Raw genomic sequence first — 24,230 nt, 5'->3', positions numbered from 1 at the left:
AAGATAGGTCTCTTAAATACTCAAAAACATTTTAATACCCTAATCCTACAAGCAGCTACATACTGATAAAAGATAGCCTTTAATCATTCAGCTGATTTACAGACAAGCAGATTTTTTAATATTCATAGGCATAGTCCTCCCACTCTCTTAACAAATTAGAAACCAACAATTTACCTTCACTCCGAATTAGTCAAAGATATATATATATATATATATATATATAAACTATTTGTGATGCTATCTTCCTCTTTTTTTTTCTTCCTTTCAAAAAAGACAGTGAATTATAAAAAGGACATTTGTATTCTTTAAATATTTAACCAAGTCATTTAAAATTGTGCATTTGTACATAAAAATGGAAAAATATCAAGAAGAAAAATAGAAAATTCAGTATGTTCCAAATGCTACTAAATTTTTGGTTTTGGCACATTAAATATAAGTAGCTGTGGAAAATATGCTTTGTCTTAGAATAAAAAAAATCAGAAAGTTTAATCTATTATAGCAGGAGAATAAAACAGGATACATATGAACTTCAATTAATTAACATGTACTTAGAGTAATGTTCTCTATGGTATGAGGATGGTGGATAAAGAAGATACAGTGCATTTGTCTTTATTGAACAAATAACTTCTCATATTAGATACAATTCTGAAATCGCAGTATAATTGGTTCTTCTTAAAAGACATTTTCTTGAAAGGCTTCCAAAAGATCTTCTGTGGGAAAAGTACCAGAATATGAAGAAATAGTTTTCATAGAGAATTAATAGTAAGCACTGGGTTTATATAACACTTTTATTGAGGTATAATTCATATGTCATAAAAACTGATCTTTTAAAGTGTATAATTCACTGGTTTTTAGAATATTCAGAATTGAGAAAGCATCACCACTATCTAATTTCAGAGCAATGTCATCATCTCCCCAAAAAACCTTATACTCATTAACAGTCATTCTCCATTTTCTTCCTCCCCCAGCCCTTGGCAACCACTAATCTGTTTTGTCTCTATGGATTTGACTTCCTGGAAATGTTATATGAATAGAATTAGACATCATGTCTTTTTTTTTCCTTAAGATTTTATTTATTTTAGAGAGAGAGAGAAGGTGTGTGGTGGGGGGAGGGCCAGAGGGAGAGAGGAAAGAGAATCTAAGCAGACTGGGCGCTGAGCACGAAGTCTGACATGGGGACCAATTTCATGACCCAGAGATCATGACCTGAGCTGAAACCAAGAGCGGGATGCTCAACCAACTAAGCCACCTAAGCACCCCTCGATGGTCTTCTGCCTTCTTTTTACTTAGCATAAGACTGCCTTCTTTTTACTTAGCATAATGTTTTAAGGTTCATCCATGTTGTTGAAGGTTATCAGTACTTTATTTATTTTGAAGGCCAAATAATATTCCACTGTATCAATGTACCCCATGTTGTTTATCCATTCATTGGTGGATGGACACTTGGGTTGTTCCATTTTGAAGCTGTTACGAGTCAAGCTGCTATGGGTCAGTGTTAAGAGTTGTTTTTTAAAAAACTATTTGCCATCTTTACTTAATTGAAGTGAATTAAAAAAAAACTGGTGTTTGGGTTTTCTTTTAGTTTTCTTTACATTAACAGCTTTATTGTCATGATTCACATACTATACAACTTACCCATTTAACATGTACAATTCCATGATTTTTAGTCACAGAATTGTGCAATCATCATTCAAGTTAATTTTAGAATATTTTCTTTACTTTGCAAAGAAACTTGATAGTCTAGCTATCACTCCCTATTTTCTGATATATCCTAAAAGCAACCACAAATCTACTTTCTGTCTCTACAGATTTAATATTCTGGACGTTTCACATACATGGAATCATACAATATGTGGCCTTTTGTAACTGGCTTCTTTCATATACAATGTTTTCAAGGCTTGTCCCATATTGTATAGCATATAACAGTACTTCATTCCTTTTTATGGCCAGATACTATTCCATTGTATGGATAGATCACATTTAAAAAAGTCCATCTGGGGGCAGCCCCGGTGGCGCAGCGGTTTAGTGCCGCCTGCAGCCCAGGGCCTGATCCTGGAGACCCGGGATCCAGTCCCACATCGGGCTCCCTGCGTGGAGCCTACTTCTCCCTCTGCCTCTCTCTTGCTTGCTCTGTGTCTCTCATGAGTTAATAAAATAAAATCTTTAAAAAAAAAATCCATGTGTCAGCTGATGGACAGTCTACCTTTTGGCTACTATAACTAATATCACTATAAAGATGAATATACACATTTCTCTGGAGACATATGTTTTCATTAATCTTGGGCATATACTCAGGAGTGACATTGCTAGGTCACATAGTAACTGTATGTTCAACTTAAGCAATGACCGGACTATTTCCCCAAGTGTCTACACTATTTTACACTCCCAATAGCAGTAATTGAGGTTTCTGATTTCTCCATGTTTTTGCCAAACCTTGTTATTATCTGACTTTTCCGTAATAGCAAACATAGGGAGTATGAAGTGGTATCTCACCATGGTTTTTATTTGCAATTCCCTGATAACTAATGATGCTGAGCACCCTTTCTGGTGCTTATTAGCCATTTGTTTATATTCTTCAAAGATAGGTCTATTCAAATTATTTGCCTACTCTTAAATTGTCTTTTTATGACTGAATTGTAACTATATATTCCAGGTACAGGTTCCTTATCATATAAATGATTTGCAAATATATTCTTCCATTCTGTGGGGGTCTTTTTCCCCCCTTCTTGATTGTTCTTTGAAGCACAAAAGTTTTTAAATTTGGATTAGCCCAATTTATCTCTTTCTTGTCTTATGCTTTTGTTGTTGTATCTAAGAATTCACTGCCAAATCCAAGGTCATGTAGATTTACTTACTATGCTTTTTTCTATGAGTTTTATAGTTTTATCTCAGACATTTGAGTCTATTTTGAGTTGATTTTTGTATATGGTGTGAAGTAAAGGTATAGCTTCATTCCTTTGCATGTGGGTATCTGTTTGACCTAGCACAATTTGTGAAATACTATTTTCTCCCCTTTGAATCATCTTGGCACCCTTGTCAAAAAAAGTCAATTGACCATAGACATATGGGTTTATTTCCAAATTTTCAATTCTAATCCACTGATCTTCATCTATCTTTATGCCAGTACCACACTCTCTTGATTAGTTGTTTTGTACTATGTTTTGAAACTGGAAAATGTGAGCCTTCCAAATTTGTTGTTGTTGTTGTTCTTTTTTTAAAGATTTATTTGAGAGAGCATAAGCAGGAGTAGGGGCAGAGAAAGAATCTCAAGCAGACTCCTCACTGAGTATGGAGCCCAATGCGGGGCTCAATCTCCTGACCCTGAGCCAAAACCAAAAGTCAGATGCTCAACCCACTGACCTACCCAGAAAGCCCCTGTTCTTTTTCAAGATTGTTTTGACTATTCTGAGATCAGTTTGGGGAGTACTACTACCTTAACAATTTTACTTCTTCTGATCCATTAAATGAAATATTTTTTCATTTATTTAGATATTCTCTAATTCTTTCCAATACTGTTTGGTAGTTTTCAGATCTTAAGTTTGTATTTTTCTTTTATTAAACTTATTTCTACTTGGGGTTTTGAAAAATGCTATTGTAAATGGAATCATTTTCTTAATTTTATTTCATTGAAAGTATACAGAAATACAACTGATTTTTGTATCTTGATTTTGTATTCTGCAACCTTGCTGAACTTGTTTATTAGTTCTATTACTGGAGTGCTTAGGATACACATACACAAGATCAGATCAACTATGCATAGGGATAGTTTTACTTCCTTTTCAATATGGATGCCTTTTACTTAATTTGTCCTGACTAGGACTTCTAGTACAATGATGAATAGAAGTGGCAAGAGTGAACATCCTTGCCTTACTGCTAATCTTAGGAGAAAACCATCTAATCTTTCACCATTAAGTATGATGCTAGCTTTAGGATTTTCATAGATGTCCTTCACTGAAGCAGTTCTATTCCCAATCAGTCATTATGTAATGTCTCTCTTTATTCCTGATAATTCTACTTGTTCTGAAGTCTGCAGTGCTTGAAATTAATATAGATGCTACAGCTTTGTTTTGAATTGTGCCAGCATTTTTCTCCATCCTTTTACTTTTAATTTATCTGTGTCTTTATATTGAAAGTAGTTTTCTTGTAGGTAACATACTGTTGGGCTTTATTTTTTTTTATCCACTGTTACTCTCAATCATTTAATTGGCTCATGTAGATCATTCACATTTAAAGTGATTATTGCTATTATTGGATTAACATCTACCACACATGTAACTTTTCTATTCATTGCTCCTGCTCTTTTTTTCTAATCATTTGCCTTTTGTCTGCCTTTTCCAAAGATTTTGTTTTGCTTAAGTAGGCTCTACCTTCAGCATGGAGCCCAGTGTGGGGCTTGAACTCATGACCCTGAGATCAAGACTTGAGCTGAGATCAAGAGTCTGATGCTTAACTGACTGAGCCACCCAGGAGCCTCTCTAAAGGTTTTAAGTGAGCATTTTACAGGATTCCATTTTCTCTCCTTAGTATATCAAATATACTTCAAAAATTTTTTTTTAGTGGTTGTCCAGAGTTTGTAGTTTACATTCACAACTAATCCAAGACTACTTTCAAACAGCACTACTTTCCTTCAGGTGTGGCACAGGTACCTTTTAACAGTATTCCCAATCCTCACTGGTGTCATTCAGTTTGCTTATTCATAAGGTATAATCACCAAATACATTGTTGCTATTACGATTTTGAAAACAAAACAAAACAAAAAAAAACAAAACAAAAAAAAAAAAAAAAGAAAAACAACTATCTATTAGATCAGTTAGAAGTGGAGAGACAGGTAGATTCAGAGTCACAGCTGACCAGGACCAGGAGCTGATACTAGTACAGATATTTATACAGTCCCCCTGTACATAAGTAGAGTTGTTTTTCAGTTCAGATTTGTTTTCTTGTTGTAAGGGTGAGAGTGAGGACTTCCAACCTTTTCACATGTTGAAGTGGAAACCAAAAACCCTCCAACTATTGCTATTGAACGGTCTCTTTCTCCATTTCTCTCTGTTTTTTATTTCATACATTTTGGTGCTCTCTTGTGTAGGTGCACATGTTTATATTGTTAAATATAATGACACTTTTATCATTATAAAATACCTCTATTTCTAGTTAACAGTTTTTTGGTCTAATATCTATTTTGTCTGATATTAATATAGTTCCTCCAGTTTTCTATGGTTATAGTTTGTAGGATGTATTTTTCTTTCCTTTTACTATTTTAATCTTTGAATCTAATGTGTGTCCTGCAGAGAGACTAGTGTCAGATCTTTTTATTTGATCCATTCCAATGATCTCAATTTTGGATTAGTTTGTTCTATTCTTTCACAACTATTGTTAACTGTTGATAATATAGATGGATTAACATCATTTTACCTTGTTTTCTAAATGTCTTGTGTTTTTTGTCCCTCTCATCTACTTTACTGCTTTCATGTTGGCATTATGTATATATTTTAAAACACAGCATTTTAATTTCTTTAATGATTTTTCATTGGTTTTGAATTATCTCCTTAGAAGTTGCTCTAGGCTTGCCATGTACATCTTATCAGAGCTTCAGACTTACATGAATTTAATTCCAGTGAAATACAGAAACATTACTCTTACATAATTCTATTCTCCTTTCCCTTTTTTATGGGTATTATTTTTATATATATTATCTTTGCAAATGTTACAAACCCAAGAACACATAGTTATTTTTATTCTACATAATTTTAGGTCTTTCAAAGAAGGTAAAGGAGAAGAGGAGAGCAAGTATGTATTTTAGCTTCATTTATATAAACCTTATTGATCGTATCTGATTCTCTTCAAAATTGTTCCTGTTTAGTTGAGTCATTTCCTTAGCCCAATACGGCTTTGCTCCCACTACCTCCTTTGTACCAATATTGGTAAATATATCACATATATATATAGCATATTATGTACCTATCATTTTTTATATATCATTTTATATAACTGCTTTTAAAGCCCAGAAAGAGAATAACGGTAAAGAAACATGCATTATTGCTGTCTTTTACCATTATTGCCTTACAAGTATTGTTTTTTCCTGTGTGAGGTTACTTGACTTTTATTCTGAAGAATTTCCTTTTCCATAAGGCTGGTCCACTAGCAACAAATTCTCTGTTTTAATCTGGGAATGTTTTTTATTTTATCTTCACTTTTGAAAAGTAGCAGTTTTGCAGAATAGTTGATTCTTGGTTGACAGTTTTTTCTTTGATCACTAAGTATTATCCCACTGCCTCTGGCCTCCATTAATTCTGCTGAGAAGCCAGTTGTTGACCTATTGGGGTTGTGAGATAAGTGATGAGTCATCTTTCTCCTGATGCCTTAAATATTTTCTCCTTGCCTTTGACCTTCAGCATTTTTACAGTGATGCATCTTAAAGTGGAACTTTTTGAGTTTACTCTTTTGGAATTAGCTGAGCTTCCTGAATATATAGATAATTGTTTGTTAATAAATTTGGGAAAATTTCAGCCATTATTCAAGTACTTTTCCTGCTTTTTTTCTGCCCTCATCTGGCATTACATGTATGATGGTGCACTTAATAGTGGTCCGCATTCCTCTAAAGCTCTGTTCATTTTCCTTCATTTTTTTTTTCAGACTGTATCATCTCTAGTCATCTATCTTCAAGTTTGCTAATTCTTTCTTCTGCCAATTCAAATCTATTAATGAGCCCCTCTAGTGAATTTTTCAGTTCAGCTCTTGCACATTTTAATTTCAGAATTTCCATTTTTTAAATAATTTGTGTCTCTTTACTTATATCCTCTATTTGATACGACAATGTCATCATACCTTCCTTTATTTTATTAATCATGCTTTTCTTGAGTTCTTTGAACATACTTATAATGGCTACTTTGAAGTCTTTGTGTATTAAATCCAGGTTCTGATTGCGCTCACTGGCAAGTTCTATTGCTTGCTTGCTTTCCAGGACACAGATCATACTTCTCTTTCTTTGCCTGTCTTGTAATTTTTTTGTTGTTGAAAATTGGTCATTGTTTAGTAAAGTCTACTTCTTTCCCTTTCCCCTCTACCTCCCAGGATGAAGCCTCTAACATTGCCCCACAGTGGTATAACTTTGGGTATACTCCCAAGTCTCCATTCTAAGAGTGGTTTTGAGAGTTCCCTTTGTCCCTTTCTCTGACCACAGTAAGGTGTTAAGCTCCACTGATCAAAGCTGATTACTCTATTGTTTTTACAATGCCCCAAGGGCATAAACTGCTTTATAGACTGATCTAATTAAGCTCCAGCTTTTCTGAAGGGACAATTTATGTGGTCAGTGTTTGAGATTTGTTCAGATCCAAGGGCTCTTTCCAGCTGTCTCTTTCACCATTCTCTCACCAAACTAGGCAGTCTACAGATTAGTCTATCTACATCCAAAGGCTCTATTATTCTCCTGCCTATTGCCTATCAACACAAACTCCACTGTTCTTGATAGCACCCTTAGGCTTAAACTTTTTTACACTCATTTGCAAATGAAGTTAGTTAGTTCCTTTGGGAGATTCAGAGCTCTCCTTCTATGGTCTGCTTCTCCTCCCTCTGCCTCTTTACCAGGCAAAATTTCAGGGGCATGGCTCTGGTGTTGGGGACAGGGCCAATGGTGCGCACCATTTGTTGAGTGACATACCCACTTTAGGAGCTGAGTACTTATGGAAGGAGAGGTAGCAGCGCCAGGCATCCTCATCTTGCTTCACTTGGCAGGGAATTCACGGCTTTAAGCTGTGGCAAGGATGACTGGTGTCCCACTATTCTCAGTGATATCTTACTCAGTGTACTGCATCCATTCATGAGAGGGGGAAGAGGGAAAGAATGGAGTTCCCACTTCTCAGCCACAATTGCCTGGAATATAACCTCAGCATCATGTAGCTTGGTCAGGATGAGAAATATTTATATCCTGCCTCTCACAGGATGATAGACAGCCCTCCTACTAGGAGCTGGGGAGAGAGAAAGCCCTATGTTCTTGGGCTACCTACCAGTGTGGGAGTAGAGTGTCTGTCTTACTGAGCTGGGGAAAGTGAAGAAAGGAGTGGTCTTTGTTCAAAAACCATAGACTCCTGCTGCTTTACCAAGGAAAAATCTACTAAAGTAGATTTCCGTAAATAAATGTTGCTCCATTTGCTAGATATCCTTAGGACTATTTTCGGAGAATTTAAATGCTTTCTTTTAAATAACTTCCATCAGTTTTGCTGCGGAGTAGGGCGGCAGAGCTCCTTCATGCCAGAAGTGGAACTATTTAAGCTCTTGAGTACAGGTTTTTGAGTGGATGGTATGTTTAAAATGCTCTGGGGCAAATACCTAGGAGTGGACCTGCTGAGTCATTTAGTAACACTAACTTCCTGTGATTTTACAAATTATTCTTTTAAACATTGAGACTACAAGGACAGTGAGAATTTTCTCCCAGCCATGCACACAAATCTGTGTTTAATATTGCTTCCTCAGCTTACAAAGACAGCAATGCAGAGATAGGTAATTCTGTATTCTATCCATCTGGAAAATGTGATTCACTCACTACCTAAGATGTGGGTAGCAAAATTTACCTTCCACAGCCTGGCCTCCTTCCTGATAAATATTACTATTGTCAAATTAAGAGGCTAGCTAAAATTTTATACTGTCTGCTCTGTCTCAACAAATTTTGTATTGTACACCACAATAGGCTTTCAATGAAAGTATGCATAAGTTTTCAATGAGGACAAAATTTCTAAAGAAGACTCTGGGGTGCCATCTGGGTATTTTTCAGTGCAGAGATGCTACTATCCCGTATTCTATATTAACATACCATAACTTTTTTTTTTTTGGTACAATCAAGCCTGGGAGCAGAAAAAAAATCCCCAATTTTAATTATTAAAATAAATAGAGATTTAAACAAAATATGCATACATTTTGAGATAAAAGAACAAATCGAAGAGCTATTTGAGCTTTCAGCTACCACTTTGGGTGCTGCCTTCAGATTCTTCAGGATACACATGCACTCACTTATCACAGCAGTTAGAAGTACTTAGGTAGATGCATTTGAGAAGTCCTGTCCTGAACAATCACATTATAATGATAACACACACACACACACTCACATGCACAGCTTCCTATTTACATTAAAAACTCCTTCAGGATAGAACTATGGCTACTATTCTGCATATTCCCAACAAGCTTATTAAAGCATGCTACTCACAGTGGGGATGAAATAAATGATATTTTAAAGAGATCCCTAGCAGTAAGGCTGATGAGACCGAAAACAAAAGGATTACGATCAAAGGATCCTTACAGGTTTGCCCACAAAATCAGCTTAGATATTCTAGCAGAAATCTGACCGGAAGAACTTAACGCTGACCCCTCACCACATGATATGTAAGCTGCATTTAATACTGCTGTCGGATTAAACAAATATTTTTTAAAAGGTTAACAACTCTAATCAAAGGAAGGAGCCCTTAAACAAACTGTTTGCCTTGGGGGAAGAAACAAAACAGAAGTAAACTACACTGAAACATGTCAGGTTTTTAACCATTTATCATGTCCAACCTCAGCTATCTGCTGGCTGGAGTTTGTTTTTACACAACATATAGAAACTGATATTAAATAAAGAAATGTTTAACAAATACAGGTTCAAACTAACCTTGGGGTTCACTGACCAACACCAAGCATTTTAAGACGCCAGGGAGGAGCAGTTCAACCTCAGAAATATCTATGTTAGTTTCTTTGAAGAGCTGCAGAATGAAGGCCAGAATAGATGCTAAGCGAGGAGGGAGCAAGGACCCTTTACATTCAAAGTAGGACTTCCTAAAAAGAAGCACAATTTGTTTTTTTTTCTAGTTAATTTTTCAATGAGCAAAACAAAATGTCATACAAGTTTTTGATACTGACAAATTTTAAGCCCCGAATTAATAAAGCACAATTAAAAAATATGTATATTTTACCATGCTATCTTCCAACATAAAATTTTAGGAGCAATGACTACACATCATCCCCACTGTATTATAGGGGTCAGAGTAGAATACAGATACAAACTAAATTTAAAACAATCTGATCTTTAAATGAACTTAATCAAAATCCAAACAAAAACCTAATTGTTAATTTGTTTTTTTTCCTTTCTAATATGAGCCCAATTTCCTCTAACAGCTCCTCAACAATGCAACATTTTCTTTAATGTCAAATTTGCATAAAGAAATCTCTCCTCACATTTATTATTTAGGGATTTGGGAAGGGTCTTATTTTTCCAAATCAATAAGGGGACCGTCCTAGGAATTAGCTTCTCATTCCAGCTTTACCTCTTTCCTTCTCTTTGGAAGTAAAAGAATCAGAGGTAATTTAAGATTTATTAAAGCAAAACAAATTTTAGCATTAGAACTCAACAGAGATCATAAAGGTAATTTATCTTACTCACTTTTATATTGCCACCTCTTAAGCAGGTGTTGGCTCATAATAGGTATTCAGTTATATTTAAGTAAATAAATGAAAGTGGGAATCGCTCAGTTTCTAAAAGGTCTAGACAACATGAAAAATTGTCAAATACAACTAAATCTAAGCTAGACATCCATATGTATCTGCAAAGCAATAAAATTTGCCAAAATCAGCCATGGAAATCATTAAAGATTATAAAGTCTTTAAAGGCAGGAACTATGTCTTCATAATCATTTCTAGTCCATACAGTGGCTTCCAACAAATATCACATATTAAAACATTCATTCAATCTTTGAGGACAAGGTTTTTTTTGTCTTTTTGTTCACTGTTGAATTCCTAGACTAAACATTTATTGCATACTTAGAGCATAGCAGGTACAAGTGTAAGAATGAAAAGTTAAATAAAATATGGTCTCTGAAGGCAAAGGGATCACTGTTTAGGGGAAAAGTTGGACAAGCAAAAAAAAAAAAAGGCTATTATAATATAATGTGATAGGTGCTTTGAAGGATAACTCTAGATTTCTCAGGAATTCAGAGGAAGGAGCCTTAGCAAAGATGGGGAACTGCAGTAGAGGAGCATGGAATGGAGGGAGGTATAATAGGCAATCTGCTACCTTCCTGAGTAATTAAAAACAGAAAATAGGAACTGTTACATTTTTGGGTGTTCAACTAGAAATCAAGAGAAAAAGTTTTTCTCTGGTAAATAGGAAAGTCAATGAGAGCAGCCAGGATTCTAAGCAGTGGGCTTTAAAACAGTTTTATGACCTTAAAAATTTAATTTCGTTTTGGCACTTGTCATTTGGTTTGTACTACAATTACTTAATGTCTCAAATACAGTGGTAGACTACCATAGTCTTGTTGGAAATTCAGATACAAGTAAGGCCAAAATATTACAGTTCTGTGAAGAGAATCTTTACAGAGCACAAGACTTCAGAAGAAGGCAAAAAGCATCATAGTACATAGAGGTATTAGGTGTAGGTCTTATAAAGTCTAGGCTGAAGTTAGCCCAAAGGAATGACATTTTAATGGAGAAAATGGCATGAAAAAATATGATGTAGGGAAATGTAAAGCATTTGGAAAGGCAATCACTAAACCAGTCTTCATTAAGGTTTGTATATGATTCCATATCTTGTATATTTGGAAAAATTCAGTAACGGATCACAAAGAGCTAAGGAATATGAAATTTATTCCACTAGCAAAAAAGGGACAAATGAAGGTTTGCAGGTAGAGAAGTGTCGTTATGGAATGGACTTTCAAGGAAGGTAATCTAGGGGCACTGTTTAGACTGAACTGGAAGAAAAGCCTAGATACAGTGAAAGTAGTTAAGAGACTCCTACAGTAGTCTAGATATAATGTGATAAGAAAGAGATGTGAAAAGAAAGAAGCAGTCATTTGCCAAAGGATAGCAAAGGAAAGGGAACGAAGAATATAAAGCTTCTAAACCTTAGTAACATAACACTAGGAACACACAAAAACAGAAGACAAAACAGATTTAGATATAGAATTCTGTAATAACTATCAAATCTCATTAAAAACACAGGAAAAAATACTAGGTAAGGATAATACACAGGCACAACCCAGAGATATTGTGAGTTTGGTTGTAAACCCCTGTAATAAAGTGAATGTCACAATAAAACAAGTGAAATGATTTTTTTTTATTTCTCAGTGCATATAAACCTATATTTACACTCTATTGTAGTCTATTAATGTGCAACAGCATTATGTCTAAAAAAATCAATGTATATACCTTAATTTAAAAATACCTTATTGCTAAAAAATTGCTAACCATCATCTGTGCTTTCAGCCAGTTGTAATCCTTGATCACAGACCACCATAACCAATATAATAACAAAGTTTGAAATATTGTGAGGACTACCAAAATGTAACAGAGACATGAAGTGAACATATAATGTTGGAAAAATGGTGCCAAAACACTTGCTTGATGCAGGGTTGCCACAAACCTTCAGTTTGTAATAAAAAGCATCTGTGAAGTGTAATAAAACAAGGTATAACTGTATATCACCACAGCATGTTAAAGTTTAAAAACTAATTTCATATGAAGCTAAATACTCCATGAAGACAAGGAAAAAATAATTTCTATTACTGAATCTTCCATTGTTGCAGTTAAAAGGTAGCAGAAAACCTAAGAGGTGGTTTCATTTATGGAAACAATAATAAAGTGAAGTTATTAAGACAGAGAGTAGACTAACAGAATTTCTTAGTGCTTCCTTTTTCATGTTAGTATTCATTTTTTCACTTAGATATTACCTTTTAAAAATATAAATAATGTGTTTTCTATACTAGAAAAATATACTTAATGTTTAATAAGAACTAAGAATATATGTATTTTTAGGACATATATAAGGAAAATAATAGCTATGTAGAGAAAACAAGCAATTTAAAGAGCATTGACTCAGATTGCCATGAGCAAAAGTCATTTTAGTAATTCTTAGATAATGTTTCTCAGGGAAAATAAAAGTTTCTAAACTATCAGTGTCCTAAGGGTGGCCAATACTTTGGGGATGCTTTATTTTTTAAATAAAGACGAATACATTATAGATACCATTAAAAAAAAATATTAGGTGTACCTTATGACTTGTATGATGCATTTCTTTAGAGGTGACATAGGTGGAACAGTGGTGGAGTTTCTCAATGCCAACAAAACAGGGTGTTGTCCGAGACCTAAAACATGCGGGGAAGCTGGAAGAAACCGCCCAATGTACTGCTCAATAACACTCCCTAGCAATTGGTTCAAATAGGCATTTGGATTTTGAGATTGACAACACACGATACATATGCCCTACAAGAGAAAAAAGAAGAGAAATAAGGCCAATTAATGTTAAAACAAAATATATATTAAGGAACTTACTAATTTAGTCCCTAGCATTACTATTCATGTCAGAATGTATAATTTAACCACAATCAACAAAGACACGGCCCAACATCAACAGATGATGTTAATATGGGGCTCAGGGAGTTGCTGAGCTTGGGTAGGTAACACCTACACTGTGGTATTTAACCAAACATGCATGCTTTTGGGGTGTACTCAAATGAAGCAGGGGAGAAGTGCAAGAAGATAAAGGAAACTTCCTTCTTCCTCTCATACCTAGAGAACGTGACCACCACAGTCATCAACTACATTTGTGTGTGATTTCAAAACAGTAAAATACATTTTTCAGTCAATTTTTTTTTTTTTTTTGTAGGTACTGGTCATTTATTTGAGTGACACTACAGAATTTCTACTAAAAATCTTCCATGATAAGAAATGTGATAAATTTTTAAAAAATTGACAGTAAAGAAATACAGAAGAGCACAATTCTGATTATTGGCAATTTAAGAGTTTCATATGTCAGGCACTGTGCCATGTGCTTTATATCCTTTATTTAAGTTTCTCAAAAAAACATTGAGTTGGTATTATCAAATCTCTAATTTTATAGCTGAGGAAATTGAGGTTTAGAGAAGAGTTCTGTTGATTTAATCCCTTCCTTTTGTACAGAAGTTACAAAATACTTCCATATGGATTACAGGTGAAATGTATACCAACACCTTGAGAAATATAATTTTTTTCTGCCAATGGTAATAAATACCGCATATTACTAAAATACAGACAATCACCAACATAATGACATATTACATGCTAAAAGTTCACTTATAATTTGGTACTTTGTGATTCATAATGTGTTTTTCTAGAGAAATAATTAGAAATGTTTATGCCTCCATTTTTTATTACAAATGAAAGATTATTCGTAATATAAGCACAAAGCTGTTAAGATACTATCAAATAACAACTGGAAAAAGAAAAGCAATGAACTCCTCCTACCCAGTTTCTTCAATGTTTCTATTTAAAAGAAAGCACATTATTAGAAGATGAATAAATGGATATGTTCTAAAAACTCTAAAGAGGACAGCTGAGTATCTGTAAGAAATTAAAGGTATAGCTCTGTCAATTCTGCCAAATGGATAAATTCACCAAATTTTTCAATTTACTACTTACAAAATTCTAAGAATTCTTGTTTTGTTTTGTTTTGTTTTCCTTTTTTAAAAATTAGGATCCACTTCCAACATGGGGCTTGAACTCACAACTTTGAAATCAAGAGTCCCATGCTCTATGGACTGAGCCAGCCAGAGCCAGCCAGGTGCCCTTAGTAAGAATTCTTATTATACTATTTTGGCTTAAGAAGGTCACAGAGAGGGCAGCCTGGGTGGCTCAGTGGTTTAGCGCCACCTTCAGCCCAGGGTGTGATCCTGGAGTCCCGGATGGAGTCCCATGTCAGGCTCCCTGCATGGAGCTTGCTTCTCCCTCTGCCTGTGTCTCTGCCTCTCTCTCTCTGTGTCTCTCATGAATAAATAAAATCTTAAAAGAAAGAAAAAGAAAAAAAAAAAAAAAAAAAGAAGGCCACAGAGAACACACTTTTCAGACTCTCCTGCTGCCCAAGGTTCCTCCCCACACATATTCCCTAGTTGGCAACACTTCATCTTTCTGCCAGCAAACATGCTAAACTTTATCATGTTACTATCAATACAGAATTGAAAAGCCAACTTAAAATTTCTTAGAAACTGTAAAAATCTGTTTAAAAAATCCATCTGTGGGAAAGACTGCTTACCACTTAATCAAATTCCATTCTCCTTTTTTTCCTCAACTTTCTTTGCTGAACCCCAAATTAAGAAGCACTCATCTTCAGTATGAGACACTAATAAATAACAAAGTACACTTCCAACTCTGTGGTTTCCCTTGAATGACAGATCAATATTTCCAAGTGCCTACCTAGATACTGCATAGCACCTCAAATGAAAGCCATTTAGAAATCAATTATTACCTTCATCCCTACATCTCCAGAACTGCCCTGTTAGTTAGCAACACTGCTATCTGCATAAGCAGCCACTTTAGCATCTAGAAGTATTCTATTTCTTTCTGTTGCTCCACAACATTCACTCAGCAAGTATTTTTAATCAGATCTCCTAATTTTTTCTGCAATATGCTGTGTGAGTTCTATACCCACCACTGGCTTAGTTCAAAACTTTCAGACAATGAACTACTACTCACTGCCTTCCAAGTCTCCTATCTAACTCCCACACCAACTACTTAGATGTTGCCACCAGAAGAATCACCTCTCTAAAATGTAATATGATATGTCACTCCCACTCCCCTACTCAAAATCCATCAACAATGCATTCAAATCCCCATGTAAACGAACAAGTCCAAACCTCTTAAGTGTGCCACATTAAAGCCTTCCATTACATGGCTCCTCCTATATGAGTGTCCAACCACAACAGAATTATTTGCTCTTTCCCAGGGTGTCATACTTTCTTATACCTCATGCCTTTTTCCTGCTGTTCCCTCTGACAAGACTGGTCCTTCAACTCTTACCCACTCTGCTCCTTTACAACTAATCTCCTTTACAGTATCTTCTCTCATGTCTCTTCATCTCTGTCTGGCTAGCAGACAGCTGAGGCCTCTAAGGGCAAATACGGAGCCTACTACTGTGTCTATGTTAGTCAGCCTTCTGTCTCAGCTTTATTTGCTTCTTGGGAGATTTTGCCTCTTCCATCTTTGTTTTCATAGCCAAACATAAAAGGAATTTAAAACTTGTTCAACAGAAATGCCACATGTGCACATATATATTGAGATTAAAATGTATGGTTTTCAAATCATTAGCTTAGGAACTGTTTTAAGGCTAAGTTTCATTTTTTTTTTTTTTTAAACTTGCAAGCAACAACACTTACTATACCTGGAGATACAAAGGAAGACTCTTTTGAATTGCAGTCAACATAGGTGCAGGCAGCTCCTTCTCTTGCTGTAGGACTATATGTGGCAGCAATAAACAATCTATGATCCGGAATAGTAGTTTCTGGGCTTTAGAGGTGGCAAAGATCTGTGCCCATGATTTAACAAGAATTCCTGGCAAAGAAGAAGAGTAACAGCAGGTATGGTTACCTTCCAACCAGAGAGTTTTGCCATTCCACCATAACATTTATATTTAAAGTACATAAGACCAAGTTACAGTAGGCAATAAAAATAAACATGTATTACAGTCAAAAGACTGATGTCCTATCATTTATTTCACTAAAGAGACTATTTTTTTCTCAGAATTCTGGGCTAAGAAAAATGTACATTTCCTAAACAACTGGCATATAGTACATATACAGTCAAATGGACAATGTGATTTGGCTATACATTATGTGAATATACAGATCAAATCAGATCTCCCTTTTGCTTTGGCTGTTAGGAAACTCAGAGGCAAATTTATAACCCAACTTTAAGAACACAATTAAGACCATGCATTATGCTTTTATGTGTGTACTCACTTTTCCTGGGCTTTGTCATGTAGTTACTTCACGTTTACTTCTTTGGTACCTTTATCTTACATAAAATTTTATGGCTGTCTCAACACAGTTTGCAACACAAAAAGATATAACTAAATTTAATTGTTAAAGTAGGGAAAAAGGATTAGCTGTAATACCTTAAAGCAATCATGCAACCTCCCTGAACTTCACTTTTTATAACTTTCCATTGTTTAACACACACAGTGAGTTTAAATTTTGATTCTGAAAGAAGAGAAGCAGACTTCTTCAGTACATGAAATATATTATGATTTCCTTCATGCTAGGAGTCAGTTGCTATATTTGATGATAGTGGAGCTAAACAAATGAGCAGCCTTTGTTTAATAAAGTAATTAAGAGGGACACCTGGGTAGCTAAGTGGTTGAGAGTCTGGCTTTGGCTTAGGCAGTGATCCCGGGGTCCTGGGTCTGAGTCCCACATCAGGCTCCTTGCAGGGAGCCTGCTTCTCCCTCTGCCTATGTCTCTGCCTCTCTCTGTCTTTCATGAATAAATAAAATCTTTAAAACAAACAAACAAATACATAAAGTAATTAAGAGCAGATATCTAGTTCTCATTAGGGTATATTTCTGCTACCGAGGTCTTCTTTACTGGAAAAATTATTTATTTATTTATTTATTTATTTATTTATTTATTTATTTATTTATTTATTTTATTTGAAAAATGAATTTAAAAGGAGATCATTAAGTGCTTGCCCAAATTGCATTGTGGTACATGTACTGCATAAACTTTTATATTTTATTCCATCTTAGAAAGCAGAAGGATACAATTCAAAGCTATTTCCATAAAACAAAAAGTTTAAAATTCAAGCTCTAAAGGAAAACAAAAATACTCTTATAGAAGAGTATATTGATGTTAAAAGAAAAAAGCCCAACCAATAATCACTTCTAAGAACAACAAACAGCAACATTAATCTTCTGTTGTAAAAGGAAATACAATAATCAATCATAAAGAAACACAATGCTCACTTAGCAGTATTTTAAATAATGCTTGCTTGCTCCTCATTTTTCCAGTAGGAGGAAAACTGGAGAATGACAGCAATGTAAGAAGAACTCACATCCTAAGTAACATTAATATGCCCGTAAAGGGAACTGCCATCACCAATGACATTTGAAATGATTCATATCACTCTTAGGTGTCACACAGGAATTGACTTATAAAGAGCAAGGCTCTTCCAACCAAAAATGCATCATCTACCCTCATATTTCATCTTCTGCAATGGTTAATACACTTTGCTGAAGATCTTAAGTTTTAGGAGTTCATAGAAGGTAGAGGCAATCCATTTGTTTTACTGCCAAATCAGAACCCTAGGTTGTTGTTGTTGTTTTTAAAGATTTATTTATTTGAGAGAGAGAGAGAGAGCATGCATGAGCACAGGGGAGGGGCAGAGGGAGCAAGAGAATCTTAAGCAGACTCCGTGCTGAGCAAGGAGCCCGAAGTATGGCTCGATCCCAGACCCCTTAGATCATGACCTGAGCCAAAATCAAAAGTCAGATACTCAAGTGACTGAGCTGCACAGAACCCTATTTTTAAAGTTTCAGTGAAGAACATTTAAAAGTGTGTGGTATTAAAAATGCAAAGAGAAAGAAAATTTTTAAGTAAAAAACTTTGAGAAAGATATAAATGCATAGTATAGCTTTGTAAAAAATCAAGTCTTTTACCTGGCTATAAACATATCACTTATATGTAACTGATGATGCTGAAAATGCAGAAAAATTGTGGAGAGCATACTTGTACAACTGGAAGAGAGCTGCACTGTAAGAGTTCTTATGTGTTTACTTATTTTCTATTCTATGCATATACTATGCCTTAAAAAAAAAAAAAGAGGATTGGGATCATGTACAATAGGCATTTAAAAATGTATGTATAGTTAGAAAGTATCTTTGCTCACTTAGGAACATTAAAAGATAAATTCTGTACTATTAGCTAGGTTTATAAAATCATTATATTCAAGAAATATTTAGTATATGCCATCTCCCATACTGGTGAAACTCTTCAACTGATGTATCCCCAGTTCCCAATCGAGTACCTAATACATAACTCAGGAAATGTTCTTATTTGTTCAAAACACAACATGACAATGGGAATAAAAAGTTAAAAAAATATGGCCACTATCACAAGTGAGTTTAAAATTTAGTAGGGGAGTGCTAAGTACACAAATAATTATAAAAGCTGGCAAACCATGAGAAATGTCTTAAGAGATGGACAGATGAAGCATAATCAGGGAAACCAAGTCTACCCAGGAGTGTGGAAAACATAGAAGATTTGTGTTGGGCACTGAGGGTCATGGCCAAATTTCAATTACAAAGAAAAAAAAAGAATGACTAAAGAGAGAAGAAATGACCAAAAGAAAAACATGGGATGGAAAAGAGATATAAAGAGTGAGAAAAACCACAAAAAATGAGAAAGAGTAGGAAAGCTGAAGATACTACTCATGACTCAATCCTTTCTCAGAAATTATTGAGTTACAAAGTAAAATTGGGGATCCCTGGGTGGCTCAGCGATTTAGTGCCTGCCTTCAGCCCAAGGTGTGATCCTGGAGTCCCGGGATCGAGTCCCATGTCGGGCTCCCTGCATGGAGCCTGCTTCTCCCTCTGCCTGTGTCTCTGCCTCTCTCTTTCTCTGTGTCTCTCATGAATAAATAAATAAAATCTTTAAAAACAAAACACAACAAAAAAAAAAAGTAAAATCCCAGATGCCCTAATCTTTTTTTTTTTTAAAGATTTATTTTTATTTATTGATGACAGACAGAGAGAGAGAGAGAGAGAGAGGGAGAGAGAGAGAGAGGGAGAGGCAGGAGGAGGAAGAAGAAGGCTCCATGCCGGGAGCCTGATGTGGGACTCAATCCCGGGATTCCAGGATCGTGCCCTGGGCCAAAGGCAGGCGCTAAACCGCTGAGCCACCCAGGGATCCCCGCAGATGCCCTAATCTTAAGTGTGATTTTATCAACAGTTTGTACCTTCCACTAGCCATCTTGTAAGCGGACAGCAGAGGTATCCCCAGTTAGGAACTGGCCAGGTAGATAAAACACAGTTTTTGTGGTTAACTCCTTCTCTCAAGTGAATATGATAACCCAAATCCACATACTTAAAAGAAGGTTTGAACCCTTAAAAGTTTATACTTGCTCTTCCTCTATTTTGTTCTGAGCCTTTTACATAAAGACAATAAATTATCTGTTAATTTCTAACACATAAATGGGGAACACTGTATCAATATATTCTGTCCCCAGTCTCTGAGATTTAGACAAAAGGAAAGAATACAGATCTACCTCCCATTAAGTCAAAACTCAACTATGTAACTAAACAAAGAAGGTCCTCAATTTTTTATGAGGAGAATTTTATCCTCGGTCTACATATCACCAATCTGAATATGATTTTGCAATTATGATGATCATATGTTTTGTGAAATAAAGACATATTCTGAAATCACACATTTAGCTGGGCAAAAATCTAACAGAGACTAATAAATTATGAGCCTGAACACTGAAATACTTATTCATCTACATTTTACTACATTAAATTTCTAAGAAATTATCACTTACATTTTTCTCTAAAATTAAGATGCTTGTACTGCTACTATAGCTTTCACTACATTTCAACATCATCCATATTTACACATTTTTGCATTCTTTTATCCTTCACAACAAAGATAAAAGGTTTCAGACAGCCCAAATCAGGTTTATTCATATGTTCACAAGATCAAAGGGAGCAGATATAAGGTTTAGGCCACAGAGAAATTAAAAAACAAAAAGAACAAAAACAAAAAAATAAACAACAAACTAAAACAAACAAAACCCTTCAATTCCCTATAAAAATTTCTAAGGGAATCCTTCTCATTTCCCTTTATTCAGTTCCTATTTTTGGTTAGTAACATGGTTTTAGTGAACAAAGGTATTCAAATTACTGACTTCTTCAAGAAGGATGAACTGTGTTGTTATAGCACAAGCACAGAAGAAGATTTCTTTCTGAAAGGAGAAAACAGAGTATTATGAGAAGGAAGATTTGAAGCAGAAGTATCTCTAGTGTTATAATAAATTCTTTCCTGACCTCTTTCATACAGAGCAGACCAGAAAAATAGAAGGGAGTGATGGTTTCCTGATATTTTAAATTCTAAGAAAGCACAGATAATCACTAAAAAAAAGTCCATTTTAATTATCTAAGTAGTCACAATGTGAGTGATTCACAACAGAGTACTGATGGCAAATTGGTATTAGCATATTTTCTGTTTTGGCCATAATTAATTTTAGTATTAACACAAGCATAGCAAGAAAAGTTCTGAAAGGAGGTGGGACAAGACAGGGGTACACTAGTAGAAAGCCAACACAAATTACTCTAAAGTAAATCATTGTCTTTCAAATTATTGTTATGATTGTATGGAGAACAGTGATTTAGCCAGTGTATTAACATATTCCTATCTATCATAATACTATAGGTTCAACCTAAGGAAGTTTTATTTTTTTATTTTTTAAATATTTTATTTATTTATTCATGAGAGACAGAGAGAGACAGGCAGAGACACAGGCAGAGGGAGAAGGAGAAGCAGGCTCCATGCAGGGACTCGATCCGGGGTCTCCAGGATCACACTGGGCTGTAGGCGGTGCTAAACTGCTGCGCCACAGGGGCTATCCAGGAAGTTTTAATAATGTCAGGAGTACATACCCATCATCCTATACGTCAGTTGCAGCCCTGCACTGGAAATTTTTTTTCCCAAATAAGGTTTTATATATTTTAATATTTCACCAAGGTATTCTAAGGACTTTGTGACCATGGCAGATTTATCAGAAAGTGTCTGCAGATTCCCATAAGTAATACCAACAGCCTATTAAAAAAAAGGAAAAACATGATTTAGATTTCCAAGTTTTACACAATACTGACTTTGAAAAATAAAGAAAATTTCTCTCTCCACACATACTCATTACATTTTTAAGTGTACATCCTTAACTTTCCAATAAATGTTCACAGCAATTAAAAAATTCCAGTGGAAAGAACTAAGTCTTGCCTTTTATAATTAAAATAAAGGTTAAAAGAATAAAAAAAAAATCAATGGAACTTATACAAAAACTTTATCAAATCACATTAAGACTTCCAGACATCTTAGTATACAACTGGCAATTAGAATCCCCAAGTTCCTATAAGGAAAACCTATAAGCAAGGTTACTAAATTCTTTTCTTTTTTAAGATTTTATTTATTTATTTGAGAGACAGCACATGTACCTGCACGCAGAGGCAAGGGGGAGGGGCAGAAGGAGAGGGAGCAGCAGACTCCTGGCTGAGCAGAGAGCCCGGATATGGGTCTCCATTCCAGGACCCTGGGATCATGGCCTTACTGGGGTGAGCCACCCAGCATGCCCCAAGGTTACCAAATTCTTACATGTTAAGACCTCTATAAAGCTCACTTCTGTGATATGAGTAGATTTTTTTCCTCCTTCAATTTTCTCTATGAGCCATTAGAGCCAGCTTAACTTTCTCAGAGGAAAAATGATGAAGTACAAAAGGTACAGATGGCAAAATGGTGAGGCAGTAGGAGAAATGGGAGGTAAGGTGGTGAGAGAAGGTAAAGTGGGAAGAGGACAGGAAATAGAGTAAGTTCAGGTAGGTGGAGAATAAGCAAGAAAAGAGCAGTCACAAAAAGGATCAAGAGAAGACTGGCTGGGGATGGGTTGGGAGGTTTGAGAAGAGTAGCAAAATTTTCAAATCATTATTGGTGACTGACTTACAGTGGATTTCAAAGACCTACATTGGACATAATAATACCTGTATACATAGTGATGTAATTTTTCTCCTGCGGCTCTCAGCAGATAAGAGAAAGAAGAGAAAGCAAGTGGTTGCACCAGTCCAAGGTTGAAGGTGTGTAGGGAGAACCAGAAGAACAAAGATGGAAGACTGTAGGTATGCTGGTAAGAGTACAGCTGCAGTGAGGCCCCCAATGGGTCTAATTAAGGTGGATAGGGAAGCAGCGAGACCTTGAAAGGATGCTGCGCAGGGAGAAGAGGAAGTGGTAGGTCATGTGAGGTCACTTGGAGACCTGGAGGCAGAGGTCATGATAACTAAAGAGCTCTCAGATAATCCAGGTGATGCCACAGCATCACTTAGGTTTAGTCATGGGAGTGGGTCAACGAAGTAGAGCAGAAGTGATGATCCTGAAAAGACTTGTGGAGGAGCTTGAAATGAGGGATTAGGTTAAGTTATTCAAGGTGATATTAAAGTTAGCCATGTTGATAAAAATGTAGAATGTTGGAAAAGATAAGGAATCTATGAACTGGAGTGACTGTGAAGTGGATGATGAAAAACAGCAACAAAAGATAGACTGGATCAATCTCTTTCAATTTAGCTTTCTGCCTTTGGTTCTCTACACACTTCCTTTCCTAGATCAGAAGTTCTCAAACTTCTCAGTTTCCTTTTTAAACACTTAAAAGTTGAGGATCTTACAGTGCTTATTATTATTTGGAGTAATATTTATGGATATTTACCATATAAGAAATGAAAAGAGACATTTAAATCATTTGTTCATTCAAAAATAATAAGCATTATATGTTAATAGTAAAATCTTTACAGAAAACAGCTTCTTTCTTACAACAAAAAAATTAGTGATAAATTTTACATTTTTGTAAATCTCTTTAATGTCTGACTTAATAGAAGATCGCTAGATTCTCATATCTGTTTCTGCACAAAATCTGCTGCAGTATGTTGTAGATGAAAATAACTGAATCTCACATATATATGTAACTGGAAGAGAAAGAAGTATTTTAATTGATTTTTCAGAGAACTGTGAGAATTCCTCTTTGATATTATACCAAAATTTGACAAGTGGTATTTCTTAAAGGTTATCTATTATCGTATTGAAAACTATGTCAACACCTATTCTGTGTTAATTCTTCCAGCAAGAATTGTAACACATTTAAAATGCGGTCTGCCAGAAAAACTCATTAGTGACTCAGTGCCCATATTCATTGATATTCAGATATTCAGCATAAACCATATTATTTGCACAAACAGTCTAGGCTCAGTGAGCCATTCTTAGCAGGAAATGGTGGGAAAAACCTAAGGCCCCATTCACCAGCCAAGGGGCCAGACTTGCAAGATTCTGCTACACTGCTACATTAAAAGCCTCTGATTGATTTTGCTCTTCAAATGAATGTTTAATACCCATGCATGCTTTTAAAAAGCTTGCTTGGTCATTTGGAAAACTCTGGCTCACTGAGTTATACACCTTCTCAATGTGGACACACTTCATTATTCCTTAAAAAAACATACCTGTTAATACTACCACCAGAAGAAAAGTCTTTACGTATCATGAAGCTCTCAAGCTCATAATGGCAAATACAAGTTTCTAAAATTCTAATTTTCTTAAAAGCTCAAGTTATGTCATCAGCAACAAACACTGTCAGTTGGTTTTTTTTTTTTTTTTTTGAAGTGATACTCATTTCATACATTTCTGAGAAAATGTCTGCTAAATGCCCAAATCTGAATAACC

At 35.3% G+C, this 24,230-nt stretch overlaps 1 protein-coding gene across 4 annotated transcripts in view; it reads right to left on the bottom strand.

Annotated features, from left to right (window-relative positions):
• The window catches only part of MMS22L (MMS22 like, DNA repair protein), a 129,483-nt gene that overhangs the window by 6,941 nt on the left and 98,312 nt on the right, over window positions 1-24,230 (bottom strand). For all 4 annotated transcript variants that reach the window (XR_012033840.1, XM_072831997.1, XM_072831999.1 and 1 more), the window contains exons 19-22: window positions 21,416-21,575; window positions 16,148-16,317; window positions 13,007-13,218; window positions 9,635-9,798 (exon numbers count right to left, since the gene is read on the bottom strand). Coding sequence is in view for 3 of the 4 variants with exons in the window: in XM_072831997.1 (XP_072688098.1) it covers window positions 9,635-9,798; window positions 13,007-13,218; window positions 16,148-16,317; window positions 21,416-21,575 (706 nt within the window). In the remaining variant the exon portion in view is untranslated. The remainder of the gene's footprint in view (window positions 1-9,634; window positions 9,799-13,006; window positions 13,219-16,147; window positions 16,318-21,415; window positions 21,576-24,230) is intronic.

Source organism: Canis lupus, chromosome 7 (assembly GCF_048164855.1).
Source record: "Canis lupus baileyi chromosome 7, mCanLup2.hap1, whole genome shotgun sequence".
Classification (NCBI taxonomy): domain Eukaryota; kingdom Metazoa; phylum Chordata; class Mammalia; order Carnivora; family Canidae; genus Canis; species Canis lupus.
This window is presented reverse-complemented; position numbering and strand designations above follow the sequence as displayed.